This window comes from Theropithecus gelada, chromosome 5, assembly GCF_003255815.1.
Source record: "Theropithecus gelada isolate Dixy chromosome 5, Tgel_1.0, whole genome shotgun sequence".
Classification (NCBI taxonomy): domain Eukaryota; kingdom Metazoa; phylum Chordata; class Mammalia; order Primates; family Cercopithecidae; genus Theropithecus; species Theropithecus gelada.
The window spans coordinates 169,687,709-169,701,698 of NC_037672.1; the positions used below are offsets into that span (position 1 = coordinate 169,687,709).

General features: G+C 34.3%; 1 protein-coding gene across 3 annotated transcripts in view; it reads left to right on the forward strand.

Annotated features, from left to right (window-relative positions):
* Positions 1-13,990, forward strand: part of GALNTL6 (polypeptide N-acetylgalactosaminyltransferase like 6) — a 1,222,748-nt gene that overhangs the window by 1,068,210 nt on the left and 140,548 nt on the right. For all 3 annotated transcript variants that reach the window (XM_025385422.1, XM_025385423.1, XM_025385424.1), the window contains one exon: positions 5,930-6,047. In XM_025385422.1, coding sequence (XP_025241207.1) covers positions 5,930-6,047 — 118 coding nt within the window. The remainder of the gene's footprint in view (positions 1-5,929; positions 6,048-13,990) is intronic.

Below are 13,990 nucleotides of genomic sequence, written 5' to 3' on the forward strand. Positions count from 1 at the left end.
TGTTTATCTTTCAATATAACGTCATTTTTTATTATCCTGATCCCCGAAGATTATACAAGATGCATTAAAACTTGAAATACTGTTGTCTGAAAATGTGAGAAAGTAGGCAAAAATAAGCCAGAGAATTTTTTTTTTTTTTTTTTTTTTTTTTGAGACGGAGTCTCGCTCTGTCGCCCAGATTGGACTGCAGTGGCCGGATCTCAGCTCACTGCAAGCTCCGCCTCCCAGGTTTACGCCATTCTCTTGCCTCAGCCTCCCGAGTAGCTGGGACTACAGGCGCCCGCCACCTCGCCCGGCTAGTTTTTTGTATTTTTTAGTAGAGAAGGGGTTTTACCGTGTTAGCCAGGATGGTCTCGATCTCCTGACCTCGTGATCCACCCGTCTCGGCCTCCCAAAGTGCTGGGATCACAGGCTTGAGCCACCGCGCCCAGCCCAGATAATTTTTTTTAATTAAACTCCACCATTTTTTTCATTTACGGCATAGAGAGTCAATATGTGAAACAGAGAATATTAGGAAGATCAGCAACTCCTCAGAATACTGTAGGAGTCACTCAAGGCTACAAGCATTAAGTACTGTATCTTGGTTTAGAGAAGATGACCAACCACACACTTTGAAAAATGCATTCACAGATGAAAACATAAAGAGTTTCTTGCTGATACCGAATGAAGAATGGTTTTAGTACACTTTACCGTATAGCCTCATTAATTTAAAATTTAGCTAAGTTTAGAATGTAAAAATTGTTATAGAAAAGTAAATTAGTCTACCATAAGTAAAAAGGAAAGCATATTTATTACCTTATTTAACAGACTTAACATAAAATAGAAAATTGATTTCTACTAAATATTCAGAAAAGTCATGTATTTCTATGGCCTGTAGAATAAAAAATCTTCAGTAAGAACATGTTGCTTCATGATCATATTAATTTTAAAAGGCATCTCATGGATAACAGGTTTGTATTAGTAGCAAAACTCAAAGCCTGATTTGTGATATTGTGAGCAATATTCATAAAGTACGTTAATATGTTGAAAGTTACATGGACACAGAGCCACATTAGAACACACTTGCAATGTGTTAACACTTTCAGGGAAACAAAAATAGCAAGAATATTTTGCAAGAAAACAAACAATGTGAAAATAAACAAGTGAGAGATTGTAGGAAATGGAGCCCATAGCTAAAGTTTCAAGTCATTAATATTATGTTTAAAGCAAAAGACTGGAAGAACATGCTCAAACTAATAAACTACTCTTTTTCATTTCCTCTAATGAAAAAACAGTGTGACACATTAAAATCTTTTATCTTTAATATATGAGGGAAGCAGTCATCCTTGTTAACTTCAGTACAACACTGCATAATACTTAACTCCTATTTTGGTGGTGGAGTATGAATTTTAATCCACAAACTCAGTTGTGCATAATACGTCACAATTTAAATTTTCCTTAGAGCCACTTATTTCCAACAGAATACAGAAAAGGTGTTCATAATATAATTTCATCTATACAAAATGGTGTTCATAATAAAATATTATTTAAATCTTTTTAAAAGGTAATTGGCCAATTAAACAAAAATAATAATAATACAACATGGGGATTTAAAACATGTGTAAAAGTAAAATGTGTGATAACAAAGACATAGACTGGGGGAAGAGAAATGCAGCCATACTCTCAGTAGCTTTTTATAATATATGTGTGGTGACATAATATCACTGGAACATAAACTGTGATCAAAGAAAGATATATGCCATAAACCATTACGATAAAGAAACCACTTAAAATGAAGAAACAAGGAGTACTGTTATGCCAAAAAGGATAATAAATGAAATTATGAAAAATATCCAGTTAATCAAAAGGAAGACAAAAAAAAAGGGGAAAGAAAACAACAGGTGAGACAAATAGAAGAGAAAGAGGAAGATTATAGATTTCAACCTAAACACACGAATAATCATATTGAAAGTAAGTGATCTAAATAACACAGTTGAAATGCAAGATGCAAGCATATGTTACCCATAAGAAAACTATTTTAAGTGTAAAGACACAAAGAGTTTAAAAGTAAAAAGATAGAAAAAGTTATAAATACTAGTATTCAGATAACACAAATCCAAATAAAGCTGGAGTGACTACAATAATATCAAGACAAAATAGATGAGAGAGTGAAGAATATTATTAGGGATAATAAAAGTCATTTCATAGCGATAATAAAGTTAATTCATCAAAAACAACAACAACAAAAAAAAACCCTGAACATGTATGCACCTATTAAGAGAGCTACAGAAACATGATGCAAAAAACTGACAGAATAGCAGGAAGAAATAAACAAATCCAGAATATAGTCATAGATTTCAATACCCCTCTTTCCGTAATTGATACATCAAGGTGATGTAAAATCAATAAGAATATAGGAGATTCGAACAACACTGTCAACCAACTTGACCTAATAAATATTTGTAGAATGCTGTACCCAACAGGAATAGAATACACATCCTTTTCAAATACACATGGAACATTTACCAAGATAGACCATATTCTAGGTCATTAAAATGTCACAATAAATTTAAAAGAATTCAAGTCATACCAAGTATATTCTCTGACCACAATGGAATTAAATTGGGAATTAATAACCAAAGGATCCCCAAAAAATTCCCCAAATATTCAGAAACTAATTATATACTTCTATATAACCTATATGTCAAAAAATAAAAGAGAAATTAGAAAATATTTTGAACTGAATGAAAAAAATAACATGATGTATTCTTATATTTGTAGTAGTCTACTAAAGCAATAGTTAGGAAGAGATTTATAGCACTAAACACCTATATTTTTAAAAAGTCACAAATCAGTTATCTCAGTTTCCACCTTAAATAACCAGGAAAGAAGAGCACATTAAATCCAAAGTAAGCGGAAGGATTAAAATAATAAAGACTAAAGAGAAATCAATGAAATATAAAACAGAAAAACGATAGAGAAAAATCAATGAAAACAAAAGTTAGTTCTTTCAACAGATTAACAAAATTGATAAGCCTCTAGCCAGACTTACTAGGAAAAAACAGAAACGATACAAACACGTTAACATTATTAATAATTATGGAAATGCAAAATAAAACCAAAAGAAGATACCACTATACACCTATTATCATGACTAAACTTCAAGACTGACCATAACAAGTCTTGGTGAGGACTTGAAGCAAATGGAACTCAACACTGCTTCCAGGAATAGAAAGTGGTACAGCCACTCTGGAAAACAGTTTGGCAGTTTCTTCAAAGATTAGACATACCTACTACATGATCTAGTTATTCCACTTCTAGCAATTTTCCAGGAGAAATGGAAGCACATATCCACACAAAGATTAGTACACAAAGTTTATGGCAGCTTTATTTGTAATATCCCAAAATGGGAACAACCCAAACATCCATTAACAGGTGAATGGATAATCAATTGCGGTAAATTCATGCAAATAGAATACTACTCTGCAATTAAAAATAATGAAAAATTGATACATGCTACAGCATGGATGCATCTCAAAATAGTTATACTGAATGAAAGAAGCCAGACCCCCCAAAACATGTATACTGTGTAATTCTATATATATAAAATTGTAGAAAATGCAAACTAATCTACAGTGACAGAAAGCAGATCAGTCATTGCCTGTGGAAGGAAATGAGAAGAGATTACAAAGAGACATAAGGAAACTTTGACAAATAACAGATAGGTCCATTTTCAGTGACGGCTGCATGGAGATACACACAAGTCAAAATCTATCAAATTGTACACTTAAAATATGTGCAATCAATTGTACATCAATTACACAACAATTAAGCTGTTTTTAAAACTCACGGACAAATATGAGTAAAGACATAAATACAGTAAATAAAAAGTTTATTTCTTACCTGTCATTCACACCAGTCAAGACAGGAGATACTAATTCATTTAGGTCTTTGTAGGAACATCAATAAAGGTACAGGAGATCCATCTGAATTTATGTTATTATATGTCTAAAATAACCTGAGATACACTGCATGAGTTTTTTATAAATTCATTAAGAAAACAAGATTATTGTGTTTCTAACAATTTGCAATAAAAACCCAACCTAGAATTTTTCTTGCCCAATATCTTTAACACCATACCTCTGGTAGTTCTAGTTTTGGGATTCATTGTGCACAGTGTAAGTTCTGGTGCACTTTGTCTCATCTTTCACACAATCAAATAAGAATATATTTGTATGACTTGGGACTTTTCTATTTGCAGTTCAGCTTAAATAATACTGAGAATTTCTGACTACTTATAACTAACACTTGCAGAAGCAATGCTTACAATTGGTAAAGTGTTCTTTGGGGAACTGCACCCGATAAATGTTACAATCCTAGTTTGTTGCAGCTTCAGTTGTAATTCCTCTCTGAAATTCAGTGGGTGAAAAATGGGAAAAGATCAGGCTGCTAGAGAGAGGGATAAAGTAAGGCACATATGATTCTTGGATTTTTATTACAAACAAAATAAAAAATTACATGAGAGAGTTTCTTTATATTATTTTCTGAATTCTGCCCACTTTCCTGGGGAAAAACCTAAATCCCTCTTCCAGTCTTGCAATCTCTTCGTCTGCATAAAGCCTACATCTTCAAAAAATTCCTAGACTGAAGTAATTAAATCAGGTACCATCTTAGCATGCAAAGTCTTTGAATTATATAATACACTGAAGACAGATTCAGGTTTATGTTCTCCAAGTGGCTCATAAAGCATTACCAAGACTAAGTTCTCAGTTGACCAATAAATTGGTGTCTACTATGGTTATGCATATCTTTTTGTGTATATCAACATTTAAAATGTACTGTTATTTATAAATATCCTTTATTTCAAAAAAATTTTCAAAACTGTCACATCAATTATGTGTTTTTATCGATTTGCTTGATCTGCATAAGGGTGTTTTCTGTTTCATATCCATTTGTATGTAGTTATCTCTCTTCGCCTCCAAACTTTGAAACAGAAACAGTGTTGTGGTAAAGAGCCCTGGCCCAGCCTCACTGCACACTAGCCTCAGTCTTGGGCAACATTCCACCTCTTCTGCGTGATTCCTCGAACCGTGCATAGGGATGTTTGTTGTTCACAGGGTCGTTGTGAGGATTGATCAAGGTAATTAGATATAGATCTTATCCTTTAGCCCAGCGCATAGTGAGCAGTCAAAAAATAAATAAACAAGAACACCTTTGAACTGCAAAAACACTTAGGGCAGGGCCCACCAAGTAGTTATAATTATCTTATTACATGAATGCATCCTAGCATGAGTGGAATACTTGAAAATTATTATTTAATCAAAATTAATAGTTCTTAGAAAGGCAGAGAAGGCCTAAAAAGAATAGTATAAAATGAAAAGACTTAGTTTAAATTTCAACTTTAGCACATTAAACAACTAATTCTGGTTGCTTATTTTATTCTAACTAGGCGATTTGTAGTTTGTAAATTGGACATGACCTGTTCATAGTAGATGCTTGGTGAATGCGTACTGAGAGATTACTCAAAGATATTGTCTACAAAAGCATTTTCAATACTTTTATCTGTCTGATAGAATAAGATCCCTTTAGTCTGGGGGAAAACCATAAAATTGAGTGATATTTCTCACTTTATGGGTCATTATTACTCATGTAGTAATATTTCTCATTAATGACAAACAAGTGGAGCAAATGTGGCTCTGCAGGGCAATTGTTGCATTAAAACTTGAACTGCAAATATTTAATGCTCACAAGAATTTTTCTCCATCCCCACCCATGTCCACTTTGGTGACAGACTCAAGAGAACCCTATATCCACTTATAGAAAACCAGTGCTGAAAAGTTCCACACAGCTGACCACTAAAACATATCTTGAATTTTACTTTTTTCCCAAGCAAAATGCCGTTGTCTGTAATGTTCATAGTCCTTTAAAGATTATTTTGTTCATTTCACAGGTCTCCTGTTATGGCTGGAGGTCTCTTTGCTGTGGATCGGAAATGGTTTTGGGAATTGGGTGGCTATGATCCAGGTTTAGAAATCTGGGGCGGAGAACAGTATGAAATCTCTTTTAAGGTAAGCTCCAAGACCCTCTTCACACTATGTCTACAGAATTTTGACAATTCTGATAGAATATCAGCATGTTGCTTTGTGACCTATGTTCTGGGATGACTTAATAATGATAATAGACATGTCACCTTCCCAAGTGAGCTCTTGTAGTTTCTTTCTTTTCTGGTTTTTGTTTTTATTTTTCTTGATATATAATCATCATACACATTTGTGGGGTACATGTGAAATTTTGATACATGTATACAGTGCATAATGATCAAATCAGGGTAACTGGGATATCCATCACCTCAAACATTCATCTTTTCTTTGTGTTGGAAATATTACAATTCTTCTCCTCTAGCTATCTTGAAATATACAATAAATTATTGTTAACTATAATCTCCCTACTTGTGTAAGGCCATTTTTGCATTGCTATAAAGAAATATCTGAGACTGGGTAATTTACAAAGAACAGAAGTTTAATTGGCTCACAGTTCTGCAGGCTGCACAAGAAGGTGGTGCTGGCATCTGCTTCTGGTAAGGGCCTCAGGAAGTTTTTAATCATTGTGGAAGGCAACAGGGAGTCAGCATGTCACATGGTGAAAGCAAGAGCAAGAGACACAGGGGTGAGCTGCTACACACTTGTAAACAACCAGATCTCACGAGAACTCACTCACCAGCAAGGGGATGGCGCTAAACCTAATTCATGAGGAATCCATTCCCCATGATCCAAACACCTCCCACCAGGCCTCACCTCCAACACTGGGGACCATATTTTGACATAAGATTTGGAGGGGACAAACAACCAAACTATATCACTACAGTACTATCAAATACTAGAATGCATATCTTCTATTTAACTGTATTTCTGTACTCATTAACCAAATTCTCTTTTTACCCCCTCCCCACCCCCACTCCCTTCTATTCCCAGCCTCTGGTAACCACCAGTCTACTTTCTACCTCCATGAGATCAACTTGTTTAGCTCCCCATATGAACTAGGACATGGGATGTTTTTCTATGCCTGACTTATTTTACTTAAAATAATGACCTTCAATTCCATCTATGTGCCTGGAAATGATAGTATTTCATTCCTTTTTATGACTGCATAATATTCCATTGTGTGTATATACTACCTTTTCTTTATCCATTCATCCAATGATGGACACAGGTAACTATTGAGACCATCGCCACAAAAAAACGGGAATGCAGATATCACTTCTACATACTGATTCCTTTTCTTTTGAAAATATACCCAGCAGTAGGATTACTAGATTATATAGTAGTTCTATTTTAGTATTTTGAGGACCCTCCATACTCTTTTCCCTAATTTCCATATTACTTTGCATTTCCACCAACAGTGTAGGAGCATTTCCCTTTCTCTGCATCCTTGCCAGCATTTTTTAATTTTTTGTCTTTGAAATAATAGCAAGTTTAACTTGGATAAGATATAACCTCATTGTGGTTTTGATTTGCATTTCTCTGATGACTAAAGATGTTGAACATTTTTTATATACTTGTTGGCCATTTGTATGTCTTCTTTTGAGAAATATCTATTCAGGTATTTTGCTCATTTTTAACTGAATTATTTGAGAGGTTTTACTATTGAGTTGTTTGAGTTCATTATATATTCTGGTTATTATTTCCTTGTCAGATGGATAGTTTGCAAATATGTTCTCCCATCCTATAGGTTGTCTCTTCACTTTGTTGATTGTTTCCTTGCTCTACAGAAACTTTCTAGCTTGATATAAATTTGTCTATTTTTGCTTTTGTTGCATGTGCTTTTGAGGTGTTACCCAAGAAAAATCTTTGCCCAGACTAGTGTCCTGTAGTATTTCCCCAGCGTTTTCTTCTAGTAGTTTCATAGTTTGGGGTCATATAGTTAAGTCTTTAATCTATTTTTGGTTGATTTTTGTATATGATCAAAGATAAAGATCTAATTTCATTTTTCTTCTTATGGATATCCCATTTTCCCAGCATCGTTTATTGAAGAAACTGTACTTTTCCCCATTGAATGTTCTTGGCACCTTTGTCAAAAATGAGTTGGCTGTAAGTGCATGGATTTACTTCTGGGTTCTCTATTTTGTTCCATTGGTGTATGCATCTGTTTTTATGCCAGTATCATGCTATTTTGGTTACTATAGCTTTGTGGTATAATTTGAAATCAGGTAATGTGATGCCTCCTGCTTTGTTCTTTTTGTTCAGGACCACTTTAGCTATTTAGGTCCTTTTCTTGTTCCCTTCAAATTTTTGAATTTGTTTCTGTCTCTTGTGAAGAATGTCATTGGTAATTTGATATGGATTACATTAATTATTTATATCATTTTGGGTAGTGTAGAGATTTTGACAGCATTAATTCTTCCAATCAATGACCATGGTATATCTTTCCATTTTTTATGTGTCTTCAATTTCTTTCATCATTGATTTGTACAGATTACTTCACTTCTTTAGTTAAATTTATTCATAGGTATTTTTGAGCTATTATAAATGGGATTGTTTTCTTGATTTCTTTTCAGATTGATTTCTGTTAGTGTAAAGCAACTTTTATTGAATTAATTCATCAGTTCCAAGAACTTTTAGTGGAGTCTTTAGGTTTTTCTAAAAATAAGATCATGTCATCTGCAAAGATATTTTGACTTCTTCCGTTACAACTTTGATGCCCTTTGTTTCTTTTTCTTGCCTAATTACTCAGGCTAGGACTTTCAGAACTAGGTTAAATAAAAGTGTTGAAAGTGAGCATTCTTGTCTTGTTCCAAATCTTAGTGGAAAGGCTTTCAATTTTCCCCCTTTCAGTGTGATTTTACATGTGGGTTTGTAATGTATGGCTTTTATCATATTGAAGTATTTTCTTTCTATATCCAATTTGTTAAAAGTTTTTATCATAAAAGAATGTTGAATTTTACCAAATACTTTTTCAGCATGTACCAAATGATCATAATCTTTTTGTCCTTGATTCTCTTGGTGTGATATATCATAGTTATTGATTTGCATATGTTGAACCATCTTTGCATCTTTAGGATGAAGCCCACTTCATTATGGTGAATGTTCTTTTTAATGTCTTATTGAATTATGTTTTGTTTAGGGTTTTTACATCTATGTTTATGAGGAATATTGGCCTATAGATTTTGTATGTGTATGTACTTGTCTAGTTTAAGTATCAGGATAATATTGACATTATAGAATGAGTTTGGAAGAATTCCCTCCTTTCGATTTTTTGAAATAGTTACAGTAGAATCGGTGTTAGTTCTTCCTTAAAAGTTTGGTAGAATTCAGTAATTAATCCATCAAGTGTTGGGCTTTTCATCGATGAGAGACTATTACTGCTTTGATTTCATTATTCATTACTGATCTCTTCAGGTTTTCTTTTTCTTCATGGTTCAATCTTCATAGGTTGTGTATTTACAAGAATTTATCTATTTCTTCTAAGTTTCCAATATTTTGGTATATAGTTGTTCATAATAGTCCCTAACAATCCTTTGTGCTTCTGAGGTCTCAGTTGTTAAGTCTACTTTTTCACTTCTAATTTTATTTATTTGAGTCTTCTCTCCTCCATTCTTAGTCTAGCTAAAGATTTGTTACATTTGCTTACCTGTTTAAAAAATTGGCCAGGCGCTGTGGCTCACAACTGCAATCCCAGCACTTTGGGAGGCCGAGGTGGGCAGATCACAAGGTCAGGAATTCAAGACCAGTCTGATCAACATGGTGAAACCCTGGCTCTACTAAAAATATATAATTAGCTGGGCATGGTGGCACATGCCTCTAATCTTAGCTACTCAGGAGGCTGAGACAGGAGGATTGCTTGAACCTGGGAGGCGGAGGTTGCAGTAGCTGAGATTGCACCATTGCACTCCAACCTGGGCAACAAGAGCAAAAAACTCTGTCTCAAAAAAAAAAAAAAATCAATTTTACAGTTCATTGATCTTTTGTATTATTTTATAGTATCTATTTTTAAGTTCAACTTTTATTTTAGATTCAGGGGATACACGTGCAGGATTGTTGCAAGTGAATATTGTGTGCTACTGCAGTTTGGGTTATAAATGAATGCATCACCCAGATAGTGAGCATGGTATCCAATAGGTAGTTCTTTAACCATTGACCCCCTACTCCCCACCCCTCTTGTAGTGATCAATGACTTTTGTCCTCTTATTTATTTCCATGTGTACCCAATGCTTATCCTCCTCTTACAAATGAAAACATGTGGTATTTGATTTTCTGTTACTGCATTAATACGCTTAGAATAATGGCCTCTAGTTGCATCCATGTTGCTGCAAAGGAAATTATTTTGTTCATTTTTTATGGCAGTGAAGTATTCCATGGTGTATATGTACCACACTATCTTTATTCAGTCCACCATTGATGGGCACATAGGTTGATTCAATGTCTTTGCTATCATGAATAGTGCTGCAATGAACATGTGAGTGCATGTGTCTTTTGGTAAAATGGTTTATTTTCCAATGATTTATTTTCCTTTGGACATATACCCAGTAATGAGATTGCTGGGTTCTATTTTTAGAACCAGCAACCAACCACCAGCATGGTAGTTCTGTTTTTAGTTCTTTGAGAAGTCTCCAAACTGCTTTCCCTAGTGGCTGAACTAATTTACATTCCCACCAACAGTGTATAAGTGTTCTTTTTTCTCTGCAGCCCTGCTGACATATTCTATTTTTACCTTTTTTTTTTTTTTTTTTTTTTTTTTTTGAGATCTAGTCTCACTCTGTTGCCCAGGCTGGTGCCATGGTGCAATCTTGGCTCACTGCAACCCCCACATCCTAGGTTCAAGTAATTCTCTTGCCTCGGCCTCCCATGTAGCTGGGACTACAGGCACCTGCCACCATGCCTGGCTAATTTTTGTATTTTTTATAGCAATGGGGTTTCCCCATTTTGGCCAGGCTAATCTTGAACTCCTGACCTCAGGTGATCTGCCTGCCTCGGCCTCCCAAAGTGCTAGGATTATAGGCGTGAGCCACCGTACCCGGCCTCTATTTTTACTTTTTAATAATAGCCATTTGACTGGTGTGAGATGATATCTCATTGTGGTTTTGATTTGCATTTATCTTATAATTGGTGATGTTAAGCATGTATCAATATGTTTTTTGGCCATTTGTATGTCTTCTTTTGAGAAGAGTCCTTTGCCCACATTTTAATGGGGTTATTTGTTTTTTATTTGTTGATTCATTTAGGTTCCTTATGGATTCTAGATATTAGACCTTTGTCAGATACATAGTTTGCAAATACTTTCTCTCATTCTGTGGGGTATCTGTGTACTCTGTTGATAGTTTCTCTTGCTGTGAAGAAACTCTTAAGTTTAATAGGCCACACTTGTCAATGTTTGGTTTTGTTGCAATTGCTTTTGAGTTCTTAGTCATAAATTCTTTGCCAAGGCCAATGTCCAGAAAAGCATTTCCTAGATTTTCTTCTATAATTTTTATAGTTTGAGGTTGTACACTTAAGACTTTAATCTATCTTGAGTTAACTTTTGTATATGGTGAGAGGTAGGAGTCCAGTTTCATTCTTCTGCACATAGATATCCAGTTATTCCAGCACTATTTACTGAATAGGAAGTCCTTTTCCCATTGCTTATTTTTGTCAAGTGGATATCCAGTTATCTCAGCACTATTTATTTAATATGGAGTTCTCTTCTCATTGCTTATTTTTGTCCACTTTGTACAAGATCAGTTGATTGTAGGCATGCTGCTTTATTTCTGGGTTCTCCAGTCTGTTCCCATGCTCTATGTGTGTTTTTGTACCAGTACCCTCCTGTTTTAATTACTGAAGTCTTGTAGAACAGTTTGATTTTAGGTAATGTGGTACCCCCGGCTCTGTTCTATTTGCTTAGGATTGCCTTGGCTATATTTGGGCTCTTTTGTTGCTTCCATATGAATTTGAGAATAGTTTTTTTCTAATTCTGTGAAAAACAACATTGGTAATTTGACAGAAATAGCATTGAATCTGTAGATAGTTTTGGATAGTATGGTTATTATAACAATATCTATTCTTCCAACCCATGAGCATGGAATTTTTTTTTCATTTTTATGTCATCTATTATTTCTTTCATCAGTGTTTTGTAGTTCCCCTTATAGAGATTTTTTACATCCTTGGTTAGTGTAGTCCTACATTTGCTTTTGTGTGTGTGGCTATTGTAAATGAGATTGCATTCTTGATTCAACTCTCAGCTTGAATGTTATTGGTGTATAAAAATAGTACTAAATTTTGTACATTGATTTTGTATACTGAAACTTTATCGAAGTCATTTATCAGGTCTGTAAGCCATTTGGCAGAGTCAGTGAGGTTTTCTAGGCATAGAATCATATCATTAGTGAAGAGAGGTAATTTGACTTCTTTTCCTATTTGGATGCTTTATGTTTCTTTCTTTTGCCCAAAGAAAGTAGGACTACCAGTACTATGTCGAATAGGAGTGGTAAAGATGGGCATCCTTGTCTTGTTCCAGTTCTTAAGGAAAATACTTCCAGCTTTTGCCCATTCAGTATGGTATTGGCTATGGGTTTATCATAGATGTCTTTATTATTTTGATATATATTTTTAATGCCTAGTTCATTGAGGGTTTTTGTCAAGAAAGGATAATGGGATTTATCAAAAGCATTTTCTACATCTATTAAGATGATTATATGGGCTTTGTTTTTAATTCTGTTTATGTGATGAATCATGTTTATTGATTTGCATATGTTGAACCAGCCTTACATCCCAGGAATGAATTAGCATCCCATGGTGAATTAGCTTTTTGAAGTACGACTGAATTTGGTTTGCTAGTATTTTATTGAGGATTTTTGTGTCTATGTTCATCAGGGTGATTTGCCTGTAGTTGTCTTTTTTCATTGTGTCTTTGTCAGATTTTGACATCAGGGTGATACTAGTTTCATGGAATGAGATAGAGAGGAGTCCCTTCTCGTCGATTTTTTGGAATAATTTTAATAGAATTGGTACCAGTTCTTCTTTGTATGGTTGGTAAAATTTGGCTGTGAATCCATCTAGTCTGGGCTTTTATTGTTTGCTGGTTTTTCACTACTGATTCAATTTCAGAACTCGATATTGGTCTATTCAGTATTTCCATTTCTTCCTGAATCAATCTTGGGAGTTTGTGTACTTCCAGGAATTTATTCATGTCCTCTAGATTTTCTAACTTGTATGCACAGAGGTGTTCATAACAGTCTCTGAGGATCCTTTTTATGTCTGCAGAATCTGTTGTAATGCCTTCTTTGTTATTTCCAATTATGCTTACTTGCATCTTCTTTTTATCTTTGTTAATCTAGCTAGCAGTCTATTGATCTTGTTTATCCTTTGAAAGAACCAACTTTTTTTTTGTTGATCATTTGTAATGATTTTTGAGTCTCAATTTCATTTAATTCTGTTCTGACTTTCATTATTTATTTTTTTCTGCTAATTTTGGGGTTGGTGTGTTTTTGTTTTTCTAGTTCCTCTAAGTGTAATGTTAGATTGTTAATTTAATGTAGGTGTTCAGAGCCATAAGCTTTCTTTTTAATATTGCTTGTTTGCATCATAGAGATTTAGTATGTTATGTTTCTGTTTCCATTTACTCCAAAGTCATTCAGGAGCAACTTGTTTAGGTTCAATGTAATTGTGTGGTTTTGAGGGATACTCTTAGTATTAATTTTTATTTTTATTCCACTGTGGTCTGAGAATATGCTTAGTACGAATTTGATTTTTTTGAATTTATTGAGACTTGCTTTATGGCTAAGCATGTCGTTGAGGTTAGTGTATGTTCTGTGTGCCAATGACAGGGATGTATATTCTGTGGCTGTTAAGTGGGGTATTCTGTAGATGTCTATTTTGTCCAATTGGTCAGGTGCTGGATTTAAGTCCAGAATTTCTTTGTTAGTTTTCTGCCTCAATGACCTGTCTAACACTGCCAGTGGGGTTTTGAATAGTCCCTATTATTGTGTGCCAAGTCTTTTCATAAATCTAGAAGTACTGTTTTATGATCTGGGTGCTTCAAT